Here is a 23854-nt window from a genome sequence, read left to right as displayed (position 1 = left end):
TTTCCCCCACCTGTTAGGCCGTGCACGTTTCAGGAGGAGGACTATGCTCCTGGAAGGTGTGGCAGAAGATATAGCCCAGGCCTGCAGAGCACACGTGCCTCCCGTGGGCACCGATGTGCCCAAATCGATTCAGGCAGCAGGCTTGAAGTTCGTTGCCTTGGAGTCTCAATGCTTTTGCTGCTGACCTCTGCCCAGTCTCATGCTCTGCCTCTCTCGTTTCCCAGGCTGGCTCATTACTCGCAGCTCCACGACGTGCAGACCCTGGCCATGCTGTGCAGCGTGTTTGAAGCCCAGTCCCGGCTCCAGGGCTGCCCGAATTCCTCCGGCCCCTTCCCTCAGCGTGCCTCCAACCTGGCCTCCCACAGCCGATACGTATGACAGCCGTCTCTTTCCCCTTTGTCTCAGATACCTTTGAACATCTCTCACGTAGATGACATGATTTCCTCTCCTTTCCCCCTCAACAGCCCAGCTTTACGTCCTCCGGCTCCTGTTCCAGCATGTCAGATCCTGGACTTGGCACTGGAGGCTGGAGCATAGGTACCAAAACCTGGGGAGTAGAGAGAGGAATCCGCCTCCCTTCTGGCCTAGGTCTTAGATGGCTCCTGTGTGGAGGAAGGAAGGGAGTTAGCACTGGCTGTGACTGCCGATGTGCTCTGCCCCAGCAGCTTTCTGCACCTAGGGTGTGTGCTGCAGCTCTTTGGCTGGAAGTGAGCACGGCTTGCAGTAACCGTGTTGGTGGTCCCACAGTCCTGCTCTTCCTGACTCTGGGCTTTGGAGAAACTGCCACAGCCCCTCTAGACATGCTGAGCTGGGGGAAAAAAAAAGCCTGGCTCTTTGCAACCTCCCTTCAGTAGTTTCTGGACATTGGTCGAGACCTTCCCTGAGCTCCCTCTTCTCCAGGATCAGCAGTCCCAGCTCTCTCCGCCTTTCCTCATAGGAAGGCTTCCTCATAGCCTTTCCTGCAGTCCCTTAATCACCTCTGTTACCCTTCTCTGGACTCTGCAATAAGTCCATGTCTCCTGGACCTGGACCCAGCACTCCAGTGCTGAGCAGAGGAGCAGATTCACCTCCCTTGACCTGCTGGCAACGCTCTGGCTAATGCAGCCCAGGACACCAACGCCCTTCTTTGTGGCAAGGACACATTGCTGGCTGGTGTTCAGCTTGGTGTCCACCAGGACCCCCAGGTCCTTGTCTCGGCTGCTTTCCAGCGTGTCCTGGTGCCTGAGGCTGTTCCTCCCCAGGTGCAGGGCTTTGCATTTCCCCGTTGAGCTTTGTGAGGTTCCTGTTGGCCCATTTGTCCGGCCTGTTGCTGTCTCTCCGGCTGGCAGCGCAGCCCTCTGGCATATCAGCCGCTCCTCCCAGTTTCGTGTCATTAGTAAACTCTCTGCCACATCATCCAGACCATTAATGAAGACGTTAAACAGGACCAGACCCAGTGTTGACCCCTGGGGCGCAGCGCTAGTTACTGGCCTCCAACTAGACTTTGTTCCCCTGATCACCACCCTGTGGGCTCAGCTGCTCAGCCAGTTCTTAAACCACCTCTCTGCTCAGCCAGCCCGTGCTCCAACAGCTCCTGTGAGGATCTGATGGGAGACAGGGTCAAAATCCTTACTGGAGTGAAGGTAGACAACACCTATCCACCTGCTCTCCCCTCGTCTGCCAAGCCAGTTATTTTATTGTAGAAGGCTATCAGGTTGGTCAAAAATGACTTCCCCATGAGGAATCCGTGCTGACTGCTCCCCATGCTTTTCTTGTCCTTCCTGTGCCTGGAAGTGGTTTCCAGGATTAGCTTCCTCGCTTTCCCCAGAACTGAGGTGAGGCCGATCAGCCTGTAGTTCCCTTTGTCCTCCTTCCTTTTTTTTTCGAGATAGGAGTGACGTTTGCTCTCCTCCAGCCTTCTGGCACCTCTCCAAGGTGCCACAGTCATCCATCGATCACCCAGAGCGGCCTTGCAGTGTCATCAGCCAGCTGATGCCACGGGATTTGGGGTGACAGTCATCCCTCTGCTTCCTTCTGTGCCTGGAGAGGCAGCAGCGGTGGGGAAGGCTGGCTTCTTGGTGGCCCTGGTGACATTTCCTGCTGATCCGTGAAGCTGTCAAAAACCAGCCATTCTCCAGGGTGAAGCTGGGAGATGGGTGGCCTTGGGGCAGCATCGGCCCCGTTAGCAGCAGCTCTGTACCCTTCCAGAGCCTTATCGAGGCATCTTTGACATGGGAAAGAGTGGAGGATGGGGGTTAACTTAACGGGGCGGTGATGTTGTCTTGGAGCAGCTATTAGCAGTCGTCTCCCTGCCTCCAGGGCAGGACCTTGCTACAGAGGCCCCTTTACGTAAGAGCAGCCGGGTGATGGGAATCTTCCCTCCTGGGAAAGAGGAGCCCAGGCCTGCTGGGGTTAACGTTCCCATGCGCTCTCCAAGGGGTTGCCCCAATACTTTTTGTCTGGAGAGGAAGGCCGGAGGGATTCCTCCCTGTTAGGTTGTTGGGTTTTTTTTGCGGGGTGTGCTCACAGCCCTCTGGTGTCTGCAGCCAACAAGGACGCGGAGCAGGCATCCACGCCCTGGTGCGAGTCCTCGCCGGATGACTTCCGATACGGCAACCTGCCCTACCCCGACCCCCGGGAGCGTGAGAAGGACCAGCACGAGAAGAACAAACGGTAGGTGGTGGCGTGCCTCGGGGCGCTCGGCTGTAGGGCTCCGTGCCCGAGCAGGCTGGAGCTGTGAAAGCAGGAGGGGAGCAGCAAGCCTGCTCCTAGACCTCTCCATTTAGGTTGTAACGTGGATAAAAGCATCATAGTGCGGATCCGTCTGTTGGGATTGCGTCTGTGCACCTATAAATGGCTGTGGTGGGTGCCCCAAGGGGTAGTCCCCCCATTCAGCATGCCCTTGAGGGCAGAACAAGCAGAGGGCAGCCCCGTGGGTGTTCAGCAATGTTTCAGCAACACGTGGCAAGCAGCCTGCTGCTCGCCCGGCGATGTGAGCGGGTTGTGTAGCCACTGCTGGGAAGAGGATTGCAGCCAGAGTCCCTGAGAGCACATCGTGCGGGTGACAGCACCGTTTGTCCCTCTAGGCTCCTGGACCCTGCCAACACTCAGCAGTTTGATGACTTCAAGAAGTGCTACGGAGAAATCCTGTATCGCTGGGGGCTGCGGGAGAAGCGGGCCGAGGTCCTGAAGTTTGTCTCCTGTCCTCCTGACCCCCACAAAGGAATTGGTGAGTGCCTGCCGTGCCTTGTGTTGTCCAGGCAGGGTCACGGCTCTGCCTTGGGGCTCGGGAAGGTGCAGGCAGCGTGATGGAAATACCCACTGCCCTGCACAGAGGTGAGCTCTGGCAGCACACAGCGTTAGCTCGGGGTGGCAGTGAGGTTCACAGGTGCTGGTGCAGTGACCGTAGGCTGTCACGTCTCCTGCAAGGCTGAAAATTCCTCCCAGGCCTCTGGGAGGAGAGGCACTGGGAGAAGAGACGTGGTGAGAGGTGCCACAGGAGCAGTGGCTGCTTCCTTGGCTCTGGTTGCAGCCTCTCCTCGTCATGTGGGATGGGCAGAAACTGCAGTGAAAACGGGTGAGTTCGGGCACTGCCACTGCTCCTTCTTGGCTGGCAGTCAGGACATCAATACTGCTGACCGAGCGTGCCCTGTGCTCCCCATGATAAGAAACAAAGGCTGTTCCTGTTCTCGGTTACACTTTGGAGAGCTGTGAGGCAGATGAGAGCAGCGGGAAGCCTTCCTCTCCACCATGCATCCCAAGCTGGAAGCCTGGCACGTTCCCACCCCACAGCCCTTGAGCTGCTGGGCCAGCGAGCCGACTGCCCTCCTCACTGCTGGCTGGTGTCTTGGCTCCTCTTCGGAGACCAAACTGAGATCCATGAGACACAAACTGTCCTCCCACCCCGAGGAGGATCCCTCCGGGGCTGATTTGAGGCAGATCTCTTGGGCAGTGGGCTCAGGGCACTCCGTCTACGCAGGGCTTCTTTGCCCCCGTTGCCACCAGCACTAACTCTTGCTCTGGATTTCCTTTCTCCCCGCAGAGTTCGGTGTGTACTGCAGCCACTGCCGCAGCGAGGTGCGGGGCACCCAGTGCGCCATCTGCAAGGGCTTCACCTTCCAGTGCGCCATCTGCCACGTGGCCGTGCGCGGCTCCTCCAACTTCTGCCTCACCTGCGGCCACGGCGGCCACACCAGCCATATGATGGAGTGGTTTCGCACGCAGGAGGTGTGCCCCACGGGCTGTGGCTGCCACTGCCTGCTCGAGAGCACCTTCTGAGCTGGGGGAGGAGAGCAGGGCACGCCACGAACTGGGTTTGATGTTTAATTCCCAAGCTCTGCCCCGCGGTGGCTGGGGATGCTGCAGGGACGGCGCAGGACCTCCCGGCGGTGCGCTGCAGGGACGTTTCCAAGTGCTTCCACTCTTCCTGCGCTTCCCGGGCTGCTTTCAGACCGCTGTGACCAAACTCCTGGCCTCCGTTGCTGGCGATGGATGCCAGGCCACAGAAACCAACTGCTCCTGCAGGAGGGCGCGTGGCAGGGGCGAGTCTCTGCTGGGCTGAGGAGGAATTAAAAGGTTCCTTTGGAAAGCACTCAACGGGCAGAGCTGAATTCGCTCCAGCTAGGTGGTGCCTTTCCAGGGGCCCCAGAGTGATCAAAAGAGTCTTCTTCACACACTTCATACAGAATTAATTTGATTACAGAAATAATTTGCAGGCAGCAGTGAGCTCGACGGGCCAACTGCACGCCGTGCTCGGAGAGTGACTGTGCTCAGAGCTCCCCAGGCGCCAGGGTCCTGATTCTGAATGTCTGTTTACATCATTTAGGTTACCCCATAAAGCAACAGCGTGACACTGTGCTTTTCAAGATGATTTCCTAAACGGCTTCCTCCTCGCTGGGCAGGAGCTGCAGCTGGTGTGAAAAGCCCAGCTCCGCGGCCAAAGTCCCCGGGGTTTAGCTGCTTTCCTCCGGCACTTTATTACCCCGCAGTGTCTCCGGGCTTGGCTCAGGCAGGGCGGTGCAGTGCACTTTAGCTCGCCTGTCCCTGCCTCGTTCCTGCCTCATCCTCGTGGCTGGGAGAGGCAGCTGCCTCCCCGGGGATCTGCACCCCACGTCCCAGCCCGGGTCTCCTCCTGTGCAGGGCAGCACCTGGGGGCATTTTGGAAAGCCTCGGCTTCCTTCTCGAGAAGACACAGGGAGGACACTTGCTCCTTGCGGCTTGTTTTAGCTGGGGGGGAAGTGATGAGTGATTTGGGATGAGTTGCTGCAGTGACGGGGTCAGGGAGGCAGCAATTTCCAGGGGAAAAGGGGTTTTAGAAGGGCATGGGAGGTAAAAGGTTTGTGATTTTCATCCCTGTGGAGCTTCAGTTTGCTAACATCCCGCTTTGATCCCTCTGTTTGGGGCTGCACCTGCACATTGTTGTGCACCTGCCTGAAGTTAAACACATAACATGCACAGCCCCTGCCCCTCCTCAGCAGCCTGCACGCTCAGCTTTGATTTTGGGCAAATGTGGGGCCAGGACGAGCCCCACGCCAGCACCCACAGGGGTGAGCTCCTGCCGGGGCCCGAGCAGGCTCTGTGTGAACCATTAAAGTTATTTTCCTACGAGCTGTCCGCACCGAGCTGTGCTCGCTCTCCACGAGGAGCCCACATGGAGCAGCTCCTCCCCGCGTGGTGCCACCGCGCTGTCCCCATCCTTATCCCCGTACCCACATCCCCTGGCTCCAGCAGCCTCCCCATTCCCCCGGGAGCGACGTGACCGCCCGTGGGGCTTGGCACAGCTCTTGCACAACACAGCACCGTGCTCCCGGAGCTGCCGGCATGCCAAACCCTCCATCCTGCACCTCAGCAGAGCCCCGGGCGGCGTCTGCGCCCCGCGGTCACCCCCGGGGTGCTCCCACCCCGCGCCTCCCTACGTGACAGCCGCCCCCCTCGGAAGCGTTTCCATGCTGGAAGGGGAAGGAGAGGTGTTATTTGGAGGTGACGGGCTGACGGGTGGCCCTATTGACGTGCCTCGTTGCAGTTCATTACGGGCTATCTGCGCAGCATCTGGGCACCGCTCGGGCGGAGGGCGGCCGATGCTGCCCGGGAAGGTGGCGAGGCGCTGGCTGGGTTTGTGCAACCCCACCGAGGGAGCTGGAATTTCTTCCCGGACGCTGCGGGCGCTCGTCTCACGCCCTGCAGCGTGTGCCGTGGTTGCCCTGGGAATGGCGTTGCTCAACGCGGCGGCGAGGAGGCAGGCAGGGCTGCTCCTCACCCACCCGCAGCCTGGCGAGGGCAGGAATCGGGGGGAGCGCCTGGCAGGTCGGAATAACGATGCCAAGAGCAAGGAGCTCCCCAAATCCTCCTCCGAATTTCACCCCCAGCTTGGCAGGGGGACGGGGACGGGGATGGGGATGGAGGAGGTGGCAAGGAAAAGCCCCCCCCGTATTGGCCCCTTCCTCTGCAGCCACGTTACCCCAGCGCCACCCGTGCCGTGCCGTGCCGCGGGGCTCGTCCTGCCCCAACCCCTTTGGCACATTCCTGCTGTCCCCAGTGTCCCTCTGTCCGTCCGTCCGTCCGCCAGCTGAACCAGTCCAGGCACCGTGAGCATCAGTCGGGGCCAAGGAAGTGCCCGTGGGGACGGTCACAGCCGGGGTCCCCGCGCACCCCAGGGTGCTGGGCACCTGGGGACACGGTGGGCCCTGCTGAGCCCCCCATCCCACACCCCGTTTGGGTGCAGCGGCCCGGAGGTGCCCCAAGGCTCCGGCTGAGTGCCCTGGCCTGTCCGGATCCGCCTCCGCCCCCACACTCTCCCAAAAATCCTAAAACGGGAGCCGCCCTGCCTCGACAAAGCGCCGAGCTCAGCACCGGCAGCCGGGGACCCCGCTGCCACCCCATGGGAACCCCGGCTCCGGCCCCACAACCGCACCAGGGACCCCCAGCTCTGTTGTGGGTGCCGTGGGGCTGTCACCCCCCACCCTGGGTGTGCTCGGGGACCCCGGCCCCATCAGCACCCCTGCCCCGAGGACGCGCCACCCAGGGACCCCTCTGCCCTCGTTGGGATGCAAAATGACCCCAAAACGAGGACTTTTTGCCCCGAGCTGCTGCCCCAAAGGTCTTGGGGCTGGGAGGGAGGCGTCGCGCCAGAGCCGCAGCGAGTTTTGCATCCGCCTCGATTAAAGGCTTCGCTCAACGCCCCGCGGGGCTGCTGCAGCACCCCAAAATCTGGGGGGAGGCCGGGGCAGGGCCAGGGGGGCCGCCCGGGTCGGCATTCCTGGGCAGGGTGCACCCCGCATTAAGCCGGGGCTGGGGCCTGGCGGCGGCGACGCCGAAATTTGCCGGCGTGTGGCCGGCCCTTGGGGTGGGGACGTCACCCCAAAGCGGCCCCCGCAACCCCAAACCCAACGCAGCGGCTGGGGTGCCCCCGTAGTGCTGCTCCCCCCCCCCCCCGGGCTAATTACAAAGGCAACTTTTATTAATTGGTGAACTGAACCTGCTGCCGGCTCGCTGCGTGTGACGTGGGGCCCTTTTTCCCCTGGGGTGCCCAAATTCCCCCATCACCCCATACCCCCATCACCCCATACCTCCATCACCCCGTACCCCCACTCCCCAGGAATGCCCCACTCCCCCCTCACCCCGTACCCCCTCCCCTCATCCCCTCATTCCCCTGTCACCCCATTCCTCCATCGCCCAGTACCCGCACACCCTCATCACCCCATATCCCCTTTCCTCCATCACCCCACATCCCTATACCCCCATCACTCCATCGCCTCACGTACTCATCACCCCATACACCCCATACACCTCATACCCCATACCCCATACACCCCATACACCCCATACCCCATATATCCCATACACCCTATACCCCATATACCCAATACACCGCATACCCTGTATACCTTATACCCCATATACCCCATACCCCACATACCCCATATACCCCATATGACACACACCCCATATATCCTGTATACCCTGCACACCCCATATACCCCATACACCCCATGTACCCCCTATACCCCATACACCCCATACCCCCCATACCATACACCCCTCCCCATGCACCCCCACCCCCCACCTGCCGGGTGGGCGGAGCTTCCCCAAAGCCCCGCCCCTCTCCCCAAACCCCACCCCTTTCCCCCATAACCCCACCCCCTCCCCCCAAACCCCTCCCCCTTTCCCCATAACCCCTCCCCCTCTCCCCCAAACCCCTCCCCTTTCCCCACAAGCCCCGCCCCCTCTCCCTCCCCACCCAATCAGCACCCTGGGGGGCGGATCCCCGGCGGCGCGGCCGGGTTAATGCTGGCGGCGGGGGCCGGCGGGCGGCACAGCGGGGCCGGGCCGGGGCCGGGCCGGGGCCGGGAGTGGGTTTTGGGGCCGAGCCGGGGCCGGGGCCGGGGCCGGTCGGGGCCATGGCGGCTCCGCCGCGCTCGTTCAGCGCCGCCGAGGTGCGGGCGCGCTGCGCGCAGGGCTCGTGCGTGGTGCGGTGCCGCCGGCGCCTCTACGACCTCAGCGCCTTCGTGCGCCTCCACCCCGGCGGCGAGCAGCTGCTGCGGCGCCGAGCCGGCACCGACGTGAGCGCGGCGCTGGACGGGCCCCCGCACCGGCACTCCGCCAACGCCCGCCGCTGGCTCGAGCAGTACTACCTGGGAGAGCTGCGCGACGACGACGACGAGGAGGAGGAGGAGGAGGAGGAGGAGGAAGGCTCCCGGCAGGTAGCAGCAGCAGCGGGGGGCGTGGGGCTGTGTGGCGCACGGGGGCGCACGGGGGCGCACCGGGGCGCGGGGAGCTGTGTGGGGTCTATGGGGTGTGTAGGGGTGGGGGGAGCTGTATGGGGTCTGTAGGGTGTCCTCCATCCAGGGAGTGTGGGGGTGGAGGTGTGTAGGGTCTATGGGGTGTCCTGTGTGCAGGGAGTGGGGGGATAGAGGTGTATGGGGTCTGTGGGGTGCACAGGGGTGCGAGGGGCTGTGTGGGGTCTATATGGTGCCTGTCATCCAGGGAGTGTGGGGTTGGAGCTGTGGGGGGTCTATAGGGTGCCCTTCATCCAGGGAGTGTGGGATTGGAGCTGTATGGGGTCTATAGGGTGTCCTGTGTCAAGGGAGTATGGGGGTGGAGGTGTGTGGGGTTCTATATCGTGCCCAGGGGTGGAGGGAGCTGTGTGGGGTCTATGGGGTGTCCTTTGTGCAGGGGGTGTGGGGACACAGCTGTATGGGGTCTACAGGGTGCCCAGAGGTGGGGGGAGCTGTGTGGGGTCTGCAGGGCACCCAGGTCCAGGGAGTGTGGCAGTAGAGCTGGTTAGGGTCTGTAGGGTGCCCTGCATCTAAGGAGCATAGGGGCAGAGTTGTATGAGGTCTGTGGGGCACCCAGGTGCACAGAGCGTGACAGTACAGCTGTATGGGGTCTATAGGGTGCCGTGTGTACGGGGAGCACAAGGACAGAGCTGTACGGGGTCTGTGGTGCACCCCACACCCATGGTATATCATGGCTGAGCTGTGTGGGATGCTCTGGGTCCCACCTCTTGGGGGCACGGCGTGCGGGGGGTTTGGGGTGTGTGCAGCACGTAGGGTCAGCAGGGTGCTCGGGTCCAGGCCGTGCAGGGCCTGGGGAGCTCGGGGCGTGCGAGGGGCAGGGTGCGCGCTGAGCACCCGGCACGCACGGTGCCAGAGGCGGACGTGGTGCAAAGGTCTAGGGCGTACGGGGCACACCCAGGCTCTGCGGTGCTCCTGACGCCAGCGGGGCTGGGATCCGCGGGCACAGTGGTGCGGGGGATCCAGGACAGGCTGACGTGACACCACCGGCATCCCGGCTGCTCGGGACCCTCCGGGCAGAGCAGGAAGCTCCCGGCGATGCTCGGAGGGGAGCCGAGCCCCCGGTGCCAGCACAGCGGGGTCGGTGACCGAGGGCGCATCCCCGCGCGCTGTTTGCTTGGTCCCCTCCTCCCCGAGGGCGCAGCGCTCGGCCCCGCGCGGTGGCGGCTGCACAGACGGGGCTTTGTTCCGCGCCCCGGTGCCGTGCTCGGCTCTTCCACCCTCGGATCCCGGCCGTGGCAACTCCTTTGTTGGGACACCGCCGCCTCCTCCCGCGCGCAACAAGCCCGACGGGTTGGGGTGCGCGCAGCTACCGGATGGACGAGTTCTGGCGCTGCCACCTGTGCCGTCGCCGCCTGAACCCAAGGGTTGGTTTTTCGGGCAGGTGTCTCCCTCCTAGGGTTTCGTGGGAGCCCACCAGTAGTGCCCCTCCAGTGGGACGTTCTGCAGGAACCTGAGGTTATTAAACGAGAGCCCGGTGTGACCGCAGAGCAGGGTGACCGGGTCCCCGTGGACGCTCCTGGCTCGCCCCGGACCGAATCACTGAGCCCCAGTTTGATTTAAAAAAAAAAAAAAACAACAACAAAAAAACCAACCATGAAGCGCCACACTTTGTTTTATCTATGCAAACAGAATAGAGAGGAGATCAAAGCACGGAGCGATAATTAGCCAAAGTAGCCAGTGGATTTTAACAGCCTTGCTAGAGGGAAACCGGCTCGTGTAATTACCCCTCCAATTTGAGCAACGAGAGGCTTTCATCACAGCCTCCTCGGGGCTGCATGACGCGGCCGTGAATCACCGCAAATCCCCTGTCCCTCGCCGCGGTGCCTGCACCGCTCCCACCGCGTGCGGGGCTGCGCTGCCCTCGCTCCCCTTCGCGGCGTGAGCTCACCCCTACGTGGGTGCTCGCCCGTTTGGAGGTGGTGTAATAAAACGTGGCGTGGTGGGACTTTTTTTTCTTTTTATTGGGACAAGTCACCTTCCGTCTCCTTTTCGTGGTCCTGCTCTTTGGCAGAGGTGTTGGTGGCACCGTGGCTCTCCGTGTGCCGGTGGGGTTGCCGTGCACGAAGCCCAGTTGGGGACACGTTCACGGCCTCACACCTCGGCCTCTGGTCGTGCCGGTCTCCGTCCCGGGAGAGGCACAGGGAGGTGGCAGCGTTTCGTAGGCGTAACTTTCCCTTGGTTACATCAGGCCTCTCCTCTCGCAAGGCTTTCCTGGCAGGACCTGTTTTCCTGGAGACGAGGCAGAGGCGGCAGCATCACCCGCGGGCAGAGCGAGCCTCCTCCTCGTCCTCCTCCAGCTGCCATCGGGGCCAGCTTCCCTGGTGGCACCCACGCCACGGGGCTGTCCCCTGGTTTGGTGACACCGGGGGCTCTGAGCCACGGGGTGAAGAGCGGCGAGCCCTCCTCGGGGTAGCACCCATGGGTGCTGGCACCGGGCGAGGCAGTGTCCGTGCAGGATGAGGGGGTGGAGGCGACTCGGGCGAGGCCGGGCGCTGCGTCATGCAGGGCGATGGCGAGCACGTCGCCGGGGCTGTCACCCCGCCGGGGTGTCACTTGTGTCCTCCCCGTCTTTTTTTGGAGCATCCTTGGAAAGCGGAGCCGCCCGTGGCCGGCCGGGGAGGGATGCAGGGGTGGAGGAATTTGAGGCATGTGGACGTTTCGGAGCGGGGAGGCGCGGCGCTGGGACACCAGCACCCTCTCTGCCGGTGTCGAGCTGATGATGCATGTGTCAAAATTGGGCTCCTTTACTGGAAGATGGATTTTCCACCAAAGCACATGCAAGGAGGAGCACCAGAGCACTCTGGAGAACCTCTAACTCAGCCACCTCCACCTGGATTTTGCCTCGTGTGGCTGAAAGAAGGAGCACACCGAGAGCAAAATGCCAGCGGACACCTTTCGAGATGGACAGAGGGAGGTGCATCGGAGCTGAAATTGCTGCCTGCTGTGGTCCTGCCTGGCTGGAAATGTCAGCTCTGCTGCCCAGCACGAGTCACCTGCTGGTTCCTCGCCCTCTGGGACGAGGCTCGCCGGGAGGTGGGATGGGCGCCCGTCCCTCCAGCAGCGTCTGGTATCAGCAAACACTCCGGAGGCCCCGCGTCAGCGTCACGTGCGCCCGGCCGAGTAAAGTCCCGTCCGCCCCGCCGCGGTGACGCCGCTCCTGCAGGGTCCCCGCTGCCGGTGTCACCTTCACCGCCTCCCCGCGGAGCTCGAGGGGACCGTCCCGTCCCTACGGGGAAAAATCCTGTTGCTGTCTGCACACGGAAAGCCCGGCAGGGCTGCCTGGACGTGCCATGGCCTGCTGGCTGGTTAATGGGTCACCCAAGGTGATTGAGTGGGGAAAAGGCACGTTTGGCACGTCCTGCCTGGGGAGCCAGCCCTGTGGGGGCACCAGCAGCCAGGGGCTCACGTGGGGACACCACAAATTCCCCACTGGTGCAGGTGGAGCTGCGGTTGGTCTCAGCACTTGGCTCCCCAGGGAGCTTCCTTCGCTTTCTCCATCCTCGCACCCAAAGGTCCCTCTGCGCCCAAGCATCCTGCTCGCCATGGTGCCCTCTCCAGCCAAAGCAGCCCGGTGCAGCTCAGCCTCAGCCCCATGGGCTTGGGGTTCCTCAGGGACCCCGACCAAAACCAGGCTTTCCCCAGGGAGCAGCGGGCTGTGGGCTGGGAGGAAGGGCGCTGCATGCACCAACCCTGCGATGCCAGGTGCTGCTCCTCCTGCGGCGAGCCCAGCTGGCTCAGGACAGGGCTCACCAGGCTATGGGAAGGGGAAAAATGGTTGGGAAGAGCCCAGGAATCTCTGCTTTGCCACCACGGTGAGCTGGGAAGCCCCACTCGTTTTCCGGGCTCGTTGTACTGTACCACCGTGGGGATGCAGCCGAAATGCAGGCTGAGCGCCGGGACACGTTGCTCGTGCTCATTTGCAGTCACCACCCCAAGCCCTGCTCTCATCCTGGGGTTTTTCCTCCTTTTTGCAGAGCTGCCCCAAAACAGAGAAGCCAACAGATGCAGCAGCCCCGCCAGCACGCCGGCTGGACCCCCGCTGTAAAACCGTGGATGTGGACAAGGTGAGGGGCTGCGGGGAGGCTCCCCGGGGGAGGTGGTGGCTTCCTTTGACAGCAGCTTTGCCCTTCGGCACGGGGCAGGCTGCCAAGCCACGCCTTGTGCTGTTTATTTTTATTTTTATTATAATTGTTGTGTTTGTTTGTCCTCCGGACTGAGCAGTGAGGGGTGCAGCGGCCGGGCAGGGTGAGCTCTGCTGCCTGCCCCGTCCCCAAGGTGCCTTTGGGTGCCCCTGCAGCCCGTGGCCGCCGTACCAAGCACGGCCCCGGGGAGCTCAGGGGACTGCTTTTATCTTGCAAAAGGATTTTTTGTTTTTCTTTGAGTGGCAAGGAGCCCTTCACCGACCTCTGTAAATATTTTGCCACCAATTGCCTTTTAAAGGGAATCTTCCCTTTGGCTGCATCCCAAACCAACCTTTTTTTGCCCTGAAACCTCCCTGAAGCAGGGTCTCTCTGTCTCCATCCCCGTGCGGACTGGGGTTGCCCCTCTGGGCGATCACATCCATCCCTTCCTAGACCCCGCAGGCCAGGAGGAGACCCCCAAACCCTCGCGTCCTCACCGCCAGGAGAAAACCCCTCTTGTTTGGACAGCCCGCGGGGGGCGAGCCGCAGTTATCGGGGCCGAAGGTGGCACGGGGACAAAGTGCGCGGTGCCTGTGGGTGATAGCAGCGGGGCCGGCTTCCTGTGCCAGCATGGGAATCCCCAAAAAAGGCATGGGTGCCATGGTTTTACCCAGCCGAGTGTTACCACACCGCTCCGTTATTTCCCCCCGCAGGACCTGGTGGACTGGAGGAAGCCCTTGCTGTGGCAGGTGGGCTACCTGGGGGAGAAGTACGACGAGTGGGTGCACCAGCCCGTGGACAGGCCCATCCGCCTCTTCCACTCGGATTTCCTCGAGTCCCTCTCCAAGACGGCGTGGTGAGTGCCCCGGGATGGGGTGGGATGGGGATGGGATGGGATGGGATGTGGTGGCACACTGACGTCTCCCCTCGCCCCGCAGGTACGTGGTGTTCCTGGTGTGGACCCCCGTGGTGCTCTATCTCAGCTGGGTCAGCTACACATCCCTCGCGCAGGGCAACACCAGGCTCTTCTCCTCCTTCACCACAGGTACGAGGCCCGCTGGGAGGACGGAGCCTCCACTCGTCCCTTCCCCATCCCCAGCTTCCAGCATGTGTCCGTGAGAGCAGCGCACGAGCCCCCAGCCCCGTTCCCACCAGCACGTCCCCGGCACGAAGCCGCCTGCGCTGGTTCACAGCCCGAGCTCGCCTCCCTCCATCACCCCACCTCCCCCTGAATACATTTTTTTCCCTCTCCTCCATCCCCAAAATAAAGCCCTGCAGCTCGCCGCTGGGGGTGCGTTCTCCCCCCCCTCCCCATTCCCGGGTGCTGACACCCACCGCAGCGCTGGCACCGGGGCCGGGCGGCTGCGGCGAACAAACCCGGCTCTCAGCACCGCCGGCCGCGCACAGTGCGGGGCTTGTTCGCCCCGAGCGCCTGCCCTTCAATCTGCCACTGTCTGCGCCCCCGGGAAGCAGGGGCGGGGGGCCGGGGGGGGCCGGGTGCTTTGTTGTTTGCCCGGCTCCCTCGCCGCAAGGTGCCACCCGGTGCCAGCTGCGCCCGCGCCAGCCCCCTCTCGCCGACCTGCCCCGCTCAGCCCAGGTTTTGATAGCTTTTTGATAGCTTTTTGACACCTTTTTTTTTTTTTTTCTGGTTGTTTTCCCCTCCTGCAAATCTCTTTCACGTCTGCCCGTGTGCTTGCAGGATTTGCTGCGTTAGCCCAAGGCACAAGCAAGTAATTAGGGCAGCCCGGAGCTGCACCGCTCGCAGCCATGTGGCTGGGGCACGAGTGCTGCCAGCTGGTGGGCTTGAATTTTGGGATGCGCCCCTCCCCGATTCCTCCTGGAGGAATCTGCCCCCGGCACCTTGCTGCTGAGAGGGTGTTTTGTCCAGCTGCCAAAACACTCAGCTTTGGGGGATCTCGCTAGCAAGAATGAACGGGGTGAATTATTTTTTTTTTTGCCAGCGGGGACACAGGGCTTGTGGGCACCGAGGGGAGGAGGAGGTGGAAAAATGCTGTGTGGGGGGGAAGCACCCGACAGATCCGCTCCCTGCAGAACAAAACCGCAGCAGCAGCAGCGCTGTTTGGCCATCCCTGTGTCTGTCGGGTCCCTCCTGCTCGTTGGGGTGGGTGCAGCAGCTTTGTAAGGACCAGGGGGTGCCTCCAGCCCCGAGTGGCACCCGGCTGTTTCCACAGAGAGTGGGAATTAGTAGGAGTCAAACAAACCCGTGGGCTGGGTGCTGGGGAGAGGCGAGCTTCCCCGGTGTGAGCATGGCGCTGGATAAAAGCACCTGAAGCCCCCCCCTGCCTGGCTGACCGCCGCATGTCTCCTTGTGTAGAGTACTCCATCCCCGTGCACAAATACTACTTCCCCTTCATCTTCCTCCTGGGGATGTTCCTGTGGTCCCTGCTTGAGTACCTCATCCACCGCTTTGTCTTCCACATGAAGCCACCCGCTAGCAACTACTATCTCATCACCCTGCACTTCTTGCTGCACGGGCAGCACCACAAGGTGAGCCGCGGGGCCGGGGGCGCGGGGGCTGCCTGGCGCTGCCTGCTCCCCGCCACCCGTGGTGTCTTCACCCCGAGCAATCGGGGCCCTTGCCTAATGCTGGTGAGGGCGGTGAGAGCCTTGGAAGCAGTGGGCTCCCTCTAGCTTCGCTGGAGGAAACGTCCCCGTTGCGCCAAGGACCCGTGAGCCGAAGTCGGGGGCTGCTCCGGGTGTCTCTGTGCGCCTTTCGGGGTGCTGCACCGCTGGCTTTTCCCAAATTGGTGTCCCGGATGCGTGGCTCGTGTTCAGATGAGACAGCCCTGCGGGGTGGGTGCGCCTTGGTTTCGTTTGGGGGTGTGAGGAGCTCACCATCCTGCTCTGCTCCTCTCCCAGTCTCCCTTTGACAGCTCCCGCCTGGTCTTCCCCCCGGTGCCGGCGTCGCTGGTCATCGGCTTCTTCTACGGCGTGCTGCAGCTCCTGCTGCCCGAGGTGCTGGGGCTCTCCGTCTTCGTTGGGGGGCTCTGCGGCTACGTGGTGTACGACATGATGCACTACTACCTCCACTACGGCTCGCCGAAGAAAGGCACCTACCTGTACGGGCTGAAGGCGTACCACGTCAAGCACCACTTCGAGCACCAAAAATCAGGTAGCGCCACGCGTGCTTCCCAGAAGTTTTGGGGAAAAAAACAGCCTCACGGCAGGGGCTGGGAGTTACCTGGGGGGTTGAGGGGAGCCCCCCGTGTGCCCACCTTGGTGCCGTGGGGGCGCAGAGGTGCTGGGCCGTGGCGCTCGTCTCCTCCTCGCGGGCGGCGTTGGCGGGTGCAGGGTGAGGCCGCGGGTTTCCCTCGCTCTGCCGCAGCCCGGCGCTTGCTCAACCTGCCCTTTGCCCGGTTTCCTAGGAGAAAGCGCCCCATCCTGATAAGTTATCGTCCCAGCCGCCTCCTTTTGTCCCTCTGCTCTTCCTCCTCGCCCTGGTTTGTCACCCCAGGGCTGGGTGGCGAGCCTCCCTCCCCAAAACGCCGGCGCTCCTCTCCGCGGGGACGCTGCTGGTGCCATCACCAGCCCAGCCCCCTGCTCCGCTGTGTCCCCGCTGCGTGGGGCAGGGTCCTGGAAATCTCGGGGTGTCACCAGCCCTGTCCTGGCTGCCTGTTTTGGTGGCGGTGGCAGCGGTTTGGTTAACTCACCCCCAGCAGCGACAGCAGCACCGCGGGCTGAGCGCTTTTTCCCCCTTCCCTTTAGGTTTCGGCATCAGCACCCGCTTCTGGGATCGCCCCTTCAGGACGCTCATCCCCGAGGAGGAGACCTTTGAGAAAGAGGACTGATGGCCCCAGCTCTGTCCCTCCTGGCTGGTGTCCCTCCCCAGCCCTCATTCCTGGGGGACGTGGCACTGACCCCTCTCCGAAGCATCCCCGTGGTGGCCCCAACCTTGTCCCCATCCCGCCCGCGGTGCCGGGGACAAGGCTGGAGCCCTGCCTGTCCCCTACCCAACACCTCCACCACCACCGGGGCCGTGTGGGGACCTTATTGTGCTGCTGAGGGTCTGCACCGTCCCTCCTCTTCCTCCCCGTCCCCCCCCCCGGGGGGGCTGCACCATCCCCTCCGCGCTGCCCCCGGGGCTGGGGGGCAAGGATGCGGGGAAGGGGCAGGAGGAGGCTGCGGGCACTGATGTGGGGGCAGCTCTGCGCCCAAAGGATGAAGTGCCCGGCGCCTCGAGCCCCCCAGCCCTCCTCCCTCTGCCCTGCACCTCGCCGGAGCCCCCCTGACCCCCAGCCCTTATGGGGTGCCCCCCCCCAGGTGCCCGACATGCTGCAGTTCTCCCAGCTCCTACCCGGGGGCTTCTCTGTCTTGGGGCACTTGGGGAGGGGTGGAAAAAAAACAAACAAAACAAATGCAAAAAAAATCACCACCAAACCAGCACAGCCTGCTGGTTTTTGCCTTTTTCTAACCAGCGTGCCATATCTCTCTGCCAGATTTATCAAGTCCACGTTTTTTGTAGCTGTCAGCTGTCTGAAACCTAAACTCCAATGAACGGAATCACTAAAAGATGCCTTTTTTTTTTTTTTCCCTGATCCTGTGATTTATTTTTTTTTTCTAATGTTTACTGCGGATATTTAAAGGTCTGGAATAAAGTTATATGTAAAACTGTAGACACTACACCTGTAAATAAGCTGTATATTTTGAAAAATAAAACCCTTTAAAAAGGGCCCGGCTATTTGTGCTTCCTAAAAGGTAACCCCAGGGGGCTGGGGTGGCCCCTGGGCACCTGTGGTTGTGCCATCGAGCAGGGCACTGGTTTGGGCTGCCCAGGGGGGATGCTTCGTGCCCGGGGGGGGGTGAGGACGGCGTGACAGCAGGCAGGGGGGAGGTGGAGAGGTGCCAGGCTGAAATCACCGATGTTGGGCAATGGGTGTCATGCGTGGCCTCGCGCTTCCGAAAATCGGCCTGCGCCGCTTCCTGCCCTTCCCGCAGAGGTCGAGCGTCGGTTCCTGTGCCTGCCGCTCGCTTCCTTTGATACCGGACAGAGCAGGGAGGGCTCGAGGCCGGGCTGGAAAAAGGGATGGGCACAGAGCCCTGCCTGGCATCCCTCACATGAGGCTGGGATGCTCTGGAGGACCCCGTGGGAAAAGCTCAGCGGGATGCGGAGCTGAGGCTGAGCACTTTGTGGTGCCCTCTGCATGGCAAAAAGAGCTGAGACAGCAGCCAGCATCACAACGGGTCCCAGACACTGCCCCAGGGCACTTTCCATGGGCGATCCCATCCCCCAGCACCCCAAACCCAGTGCGGGGGGAGCCGGGGGGCACCGTGTGCCTCGTCCCCCTCCTCCGTCAGCCGGAGCAGCTTTCCTGGAAGGGCGACGCTGCGCGGCGTTGCACAACGCCCCTTCCGCTGCCCGCGGCACCCAGGAGGGGGGAAAGCACCCTATAAATGCTCCTGTCCCCCAGTTCCTCCCCAGTCTGCAGAGGCGGCCAAGGAGGAAGCGAGCGGCGCGGAGCCAGGTAAATGCAGCTGCGCTCATTTTGCCAAGCGGGGGAGCCTCTTCCTTGGGGGAGAGAGGGGAAAATACGAAGAGGATGGGACGGGGAGAGCGTGCGAAGGCTTTGATGGGGTGGGTGGGAATGCAGAGAAGTATCAGCTGGAAACAGAACAGGTCTTTATGGCCGAAGATGCACAGGGCAGGACCGGCGCGGTGTGGTAGCCAGGGATGCTCCTTGGATGACCGCTGACCCTGCTCAGCATGAGAGCTGGCTGGGCATGGCGACTTCTGCCTTAATTTACAGAAAATCACGTGCTGTTCCCTCACAGTTAAGGCTGTTCCCTCCTTAATCAGGCTGTTCCCTCACAGTTAAGGCGGGGAAGAGCCGAATTAAACTGACCCACGAGCATTGCCAGGGGAGCACCTCCAGCAGACGCCGCTGTGCCACGTCCCCAAGCCCTCTGCTGCGAGCATGGACATCGTGGAGAGGGTCCTCTGCGTGGCCCAGGCCATCCACAGCCAGTTCGAGCACGTCAAGTGCTGCAAGCACCAGTGCCAGCGCCTGGTGGAGCGCATCCAGATCCTGCTGGAGCCCGTGCGGATCCTGCAGGCCCAGCCGTGGTGGCACATCTCCCACCACGAAGAGCAGATGCTGAAGAAGCTGCTGCAGGCGCTGGAGGAGGCGCAGAAGCTGGTGACCAAGTACAGCCAGGCCAGCTGGATCCAGAAGTTCCTGAGCGCCCGCAGCAGCGGCGAGGAGTTCGTCTGGGTGAACGAGAGCCTGGAGGACGTGGCCCAGGGGCTCTCGCTGCTGCTGCAGGCAGAGCAGAAGCAGGCTTTCCTGGCAGCATTTCAGTCAAAAACCTGCCGCAGGCAAGACGCCGAGGATCTGAGGGATGACAGGGCTTTCCTGGACCAGGTGCTTGCGAGTAAGTGTGCATTTGGCCTCATTTCCCTAAGGTCGGAGCTCGGCAGCCCTCCCCAGCCCAGCTGTGGCCCCGTGGCGTCAGCTGGGGAAAGCCCAAAGGCTCTTGAAAGCAGGAGAGAAACAAAGCTCGTTCCTCCCACCCATCTCCACGCCTGTCCTTTGCCAGGTACTGAAGAGCCCAGAGATGGGGCCAGGGAGATCTACATGGACAGGCAGTGCGTGGAGGACAAGGTGGACTGGATGCAGAGCGAGCTGAGCAAAATCGTGCGCGTGATGGACAGTAAGTGGGTGTTGCAAACCCAAGCACAGCTCAGGAGCTCTGCCCCTGCGCAATGCGTCCCTTCCCCTTTTAGCAAGACCAAAGGCTGGCGTAAAATGCTCTGCCAAAACAACCAGCAGCCCCCAGCCCTGCCTAACCTGCCCCTCGTTCCCTCCTGGTGTGCGGGAGCAGGCTTGAAGAAGGTCAACGTTGGTAAAAGAGAAGATATCACCGAGATCGAGAGGGACCAGCTCACCTTCTACAGGCACCTGCAGGACACCGAGCGCTACGACCTCTATGAGGGAGAATATCTCAAGTACCCCGTGGCCATCAAAACCTTCAAGAGGCCGCTGACCACCGACACGACGTGAGTTGTGCTGGGCTGGGAGGTGGCACCGAGCAGGGAGGGTGGCACCGAGCGCCTCGCCTGGGGACCTCACCCTGCTGCCCCTCTCTGCAGGAAGGTGAGAGACATCTTCGAGAAGGAGATTCAGACCCTGAAGAAGTTCGAGTCTCCGAACATCCTGCGCATGTACGGGATCTGCATTGAGGAGAAAGGTAAGGGGGAGGCGTTCCTGTCACCCTTTCGCTCCCTGGTGGGTTGAGGTGACACAAGGCGGGGATGCTCGAGGGGTTCGCAGACTCCAGACTCACAGAAAAGGGGCAGGTCCCAGCTGTAAAGCACTAATGCTTTACACCAGATCCCCAAAAATTCAAAGACACCCGGCCAGTTCTGCCAAGCAGAGCCAGCACTGGCATCCCACGGTCAATGCAGACCCCGGGACCCCCTTGGCACGGGCTGCCAAAGCCTGGGCCGTGGCTGTCCTCGCTGGTGGCTGTGCCACCGGCACCCTGGGCCAGCTGCTGCCCAACAGCACCCTCATCAGGCATCTTTTTGCTCAGACGGGAGCCCCTGCTTCTCCATCGTCATGGAGTACTGCAAGCACGGGACGCTGCGGGAGGTGCTGACCAAGCAGCGCCATCTCTCCTGGGAGATCCGCATTCGGATGGCCCTGGGAGCCGCCAGGGGTCTTTACAGGTGAGTTCCTGCCTCAATCGGTGATTTAGTCCACTAGGGGAAACACAAATTGTGCTTGGTACCTCTTGGCATCCCGTGAGACCCCATTTCTGCCACCTGGGATGCCTGGGACACCGGGATGGGAGGCTGGAGAAGAGGTCGGACGTGGTTTGGATGCAGCAGTGCCCATTTTCCCAGGGTCACTGGCCCCTACATCTGCCTCAAAGCTTTTAAAGCCTGAAAGGGAGAAACCCTGTTCCCTCTCCTCCCCAGCACCCACAGGGCAGCTTCAGGAAGACCCTACAGCATGGCTGGTTCTCCTTACGGGCCCTGCTCATCCAGAAGGCTCGTTATTTCGTGGTGGGAGGGAGCCCAGAGGTGGGGCTGGGTCCATGACCTTGTGTTGCCCTTGGTTCTGCCCGGCTGCAGGTTGCACCAGACGGAGGAGAAGTCCCGACTGCACGGCTGCATCTGCAGCAACAAGTTCCTGGTGGCTGGAGATTACTGCGTGAAGGTAAGGACCATGCCTGGAGAAGCTCTGTGGAGTTTGGGCTATTTCTACGGACCTCTCCCCCCACCAACACAGAAGAGAATCGTGATAGCCCAGAATAACAACTGGGGGAGTCATCTTCCTGTCACCTCAGACACTTACACCTCAGCTCACCATTTAGCTCTGTTTTATCAGCAGCAACATTAAGCTTTTCTGAGACTTAGGACAAGCTGAAGGTAGTGAGGTGAATCCCCTACCTCCACCTATGGTTTCACTCACAGAAAGAGCATTGTGCCGGGCAGCACATGTGGCTGCAGTCACCTCGCTCTGTTTTCTCCAGCTCAGGTCCGTCCCCAGCCATGCTATAGGTTTCTGTACTGCACAGAGAGCAATGTGAGCAGTTCCTCAGCTCTTCCGAAAATAAGGCTATTTAATGACAATTAAAATTAACTTGTATTTTTATCAGGTGTCTGTCTCGGGTACCTGCTCTAAATGTAGAGGAGGGTGGTGAGTTTGCATTTAGCTGCTAACTGTGGATGTTAGGAAAGGAAAACCCCACCACACAACCCAGAGGAGAACTGACCTCAAAACTTGAACTGAGAACCAGCAACCAGCCCTGCATTTCTAACACTTTTCCCTTTCTCATTCTCACAATCAGCTGTCGGGATTTGAGCTGTGTGAAACAGAGTCCTCCATCAAGAGGAAAGCCAAAAAGAGCTGGAACCAAGTGTCTATGTTGGCTTATGTTGCCCCCGAGAACCTGAAGGACATCTACTACCCCTACAAGAGGTCCTGTGAAATATACAGGTGTGTCTGCCCCACCAGTCCCCTCCTGGGGGAGCGGACTAGCTCTCAAGCTGTGGGTGAAGGCCAGGTTTAATCAGAGATACATGCAGCCCACCGGGCTTGGCATAGCCCAGCAGCTCCCTCTGTTAGAAAGGAGGATGAGGTGGTGGTGGAATCAATGCTGAGAGACTCTTGCTTGTCTCATTCCAGCTTCGGGATCGTGCTGTGGGAGATTGCAACCTCCAAAATCCCATTTGAAGGTGAGACAGAAGTGATCTGGTGCCCTGAGTAAAAGCTTGGCTGCTGGGGCCTTGGCTGTGTGGGTCTCAGTGCCTGGCTCTGCATGATGTCTCCACAGCTTCAGCACACGCTTAAACCACAAACATGCACGAAAGGTCGTCTCTATTTGCTGTTCGTGTGCACTGAAGCATTGAGACATTTCCGTGCTTCTGCGAAGCCCAGTGGTGTTTTGGCAAAGATGGGAGGGGTTCATTACAGGCTCAATTCAGGTGGCTCCTCTGCTGGCTCCTCCTTGGAGGAGGCTGCAGGATGGCTCTGGTGTGAAGACACCCTCCTGATGTCCCTGCTGGCACACGTGTTGCCTAGGCTGCTCCCTCCAGGAGATCAGAGATAAAATCTGCGACCACCAGTACCAGGACCCTGTCGGGGATGATTGTCCCGAAGAGCTGAGGAAAATCATCGATGAGTGCCGGGCCTTTGACCCATCCCTGCGCCCGTGTGCTGAGCGTGAGTGTCCTGGACATCTGCCCCAGGGCCCCATGCACCCCTCAGGCGGCTGCTTCAGTGGTTAATCTGCCCCTTGTTTTCCATTTGAAATGGAAAAAGGAGGATTTTGTCTTTGGGGATCACTCCTTTTCTCACTGACACCAAGCCCCCTAACACAAGAGTGTAGCTGGTGCGTTCACAGTCTGTGCGCTCAGCCTTTACCCACGCCATGACCATAACCACCTGGCTGCCCAGCTGGCACAGTGTGGGAGCAACTAATTAATTTAACGATCTTGGGGGGCTTTTCTTAGTGATTCTGGGATGCCACGAATCACCGAACGGGGGCATTGCTGTGCTCGGGGGAAGGTTGTGCCACGTTTACAGCTGGTGGGGCCGGGACAAGTGGTTGCTCTGAGGGTTGGGAAGTGCCGTGTGTGCTGAGGGAGCTGTGTGCTGAGGCAGCCATGAGTGCTGAGGCAGCCGTGTGTTGGCAGGGATCGTGGACTCGCTGGCGGCCCTGGAGAAGAGCAGGAGCCAGGGGAGATGACTGCGGGGGACCCATGGAGCCCAGCGCCCTGCCCCTTCCCCGTGTTTGCGAGTGTCCGTGGCTCAACACGCGTTTATTTGTTGTCCTGGTTTCAGTTAGAACAGAGTTAATTTTCCTCCTAGTAGCTGGTAGAATGCTATGTTTTGGCTTAGGATGAGAAGAGTGCTGATAACACCCCAATGTTTTAATTGTTGCAGAGCAGTGCTTATACCAATCCAAGGACATCTTGCTCTGTCCTGCCAATGGGCAGGCTGGGGGTGCAGTAAGAGCTGGGAGGGGACAGACCCAGGACAGGTGACCCAAACTAGCCAAAGGGGTATTCCATACCATCTGGGGTCATGTTGAGCAATATATAGGGGTGGCTAGCCGGGGGGAGGGGGCCAGAGTGCTCGGGGTTAGGCTGGGCATCGGTCAGTGGGTGGTGCATCACTTGTGATGCATTGTGCATCACTTGTTTGTACATATTATTATTACTAGTACTATTATCATCATTGTATTATTATTGTTATTATTGTTATTATTGTTATTATTATTTTCCTATCTTATTAAACTGTCTTTATCTCAACTCACGGGCTTCACTTTCCATTTCTCTCCCCCGTCCCAGAGAGGGAGGGGGGAGGGTGAGCGAAGGGCTGCGTGGTGTTTAGCTGCCTGCTGGGTTAAACCATGACATTCGTGTACTTGTGTGGTGTTTCATGCGACTGACAGGGCTGAGGGGGGCACCCAAGGGTGCCCCGGGGCCTG

The 23854-nt window shown here is 61.0% G+C and overlaps 3 protein-coding genes across 6 annotated transcripts in view; all 3 read left to right on the top strand.

Annotated features, from left to right (window-relative positions):
- WDR59 (WD repeat domain 59) overlaps nucleotides 1-4836 on the top strand; it is a 47131-nt gene extending 42295 nt beyond the window's left edge. For all 4 annotated transcript variants that reach the window (XM_084533501.1, XM_084533500.1, XM_084533499.1 and 1 more), the window contains 5 exons: nucleotides 225-372; nucleotides 465-537; nucleotides 2526-2652; nucleotides 3066-3208; nucleotides 4022-4836. In XM_084533501.1, the coding sequence (XP_084389627.1) occupies nucleotides 225-372; nucleotides 465-537; nucleotides 2526-2652; nucleotides 3066-3208; nucleotides 4022-4257 (727 nt within the window). In that variant the 3' untranslated portion in view covers nucleotides 4258-4836. The remainder of the gene's footprint in view (nucleotides 1-224; nucleotides 373-464; nucleotides 538-2525; nucleotides 2653-3065; nucleotides 3209-4021) is intronic.
- A 3497-nt stretch (nucleotides 4837-8333) lies between these two features.
- FA2H (fatty acid 2-hydroxylase) lies at nucleotides 8334-17585 on the top strand. Its single transcript, XM_084533504.1, has 7 exons — nucleotides 8334-8678; nucleotides 12749-12838; nucleotides 13609-13751; nucleotides 13834-13940; nucleotides 15231-15403; nucleotides 15776-16028; nucleotides 16622-17585. The coding sequence occupies exons 1-7, from the start codon at nucleotides 8376-8378 to the stop codon at nucleotides 16702-16704; spliced, it is 1152 nt and encodes a 383-aa protein (XP_084389630.1). The 5' UTR covers nucleotides 8334-8375; the 3' UTR covers nucleotides 16705-17585.
- Nucleotides 17586-18351: 766 nt separating this feature from the next.
- MLKL (mixed lineage kinase domain like pseudokinase) lies at nucleotides 18352-23675 on the top strand. Its single transcript, XM_084533246.1, has 11 exons — nucleotides 18352-18378; nucleotides 18726-19285; nucleotides 19451-19564; nucleotides 19736-19910; nucleotides 20004-20101; nucleotides 20447-20582; nucleotides 20991-21075; nucleotides 21710-21858; nucleotides 22048-22097; nucleotides 22444-22584; nucleotides 23058-23675. Exons 2-11 carry the CDS (start codon nucleotides 18829-18831, stop codon nucleotides 23108-23110), a joined length of 1458 nt encoding a protein of 485 aa, XP_084389372.1. The 5' UTR covers nucleotides 18352-18378; nucleotides 18726-18828; the 3' UTR covers nucleotides 23111-23675.
- The last annotated feature ends 179 nt before the right edge of the window (nucleotides 23676-23854 follow it).

Source organism: Aythya ferina (genome assembly GCF_964211825.1).
Source record: "Aythya ferina genome assembly, chromosome: 12".
NCBI classification, from domain to species: Eukaryota; Metazoa; Chordata; class Aves; order Anseriformes; family Anatidae; genus Aythya; species Aythya ferina.
This window is presented reverse-complemented; position numbering and strand designations above follow the sequence as displayed.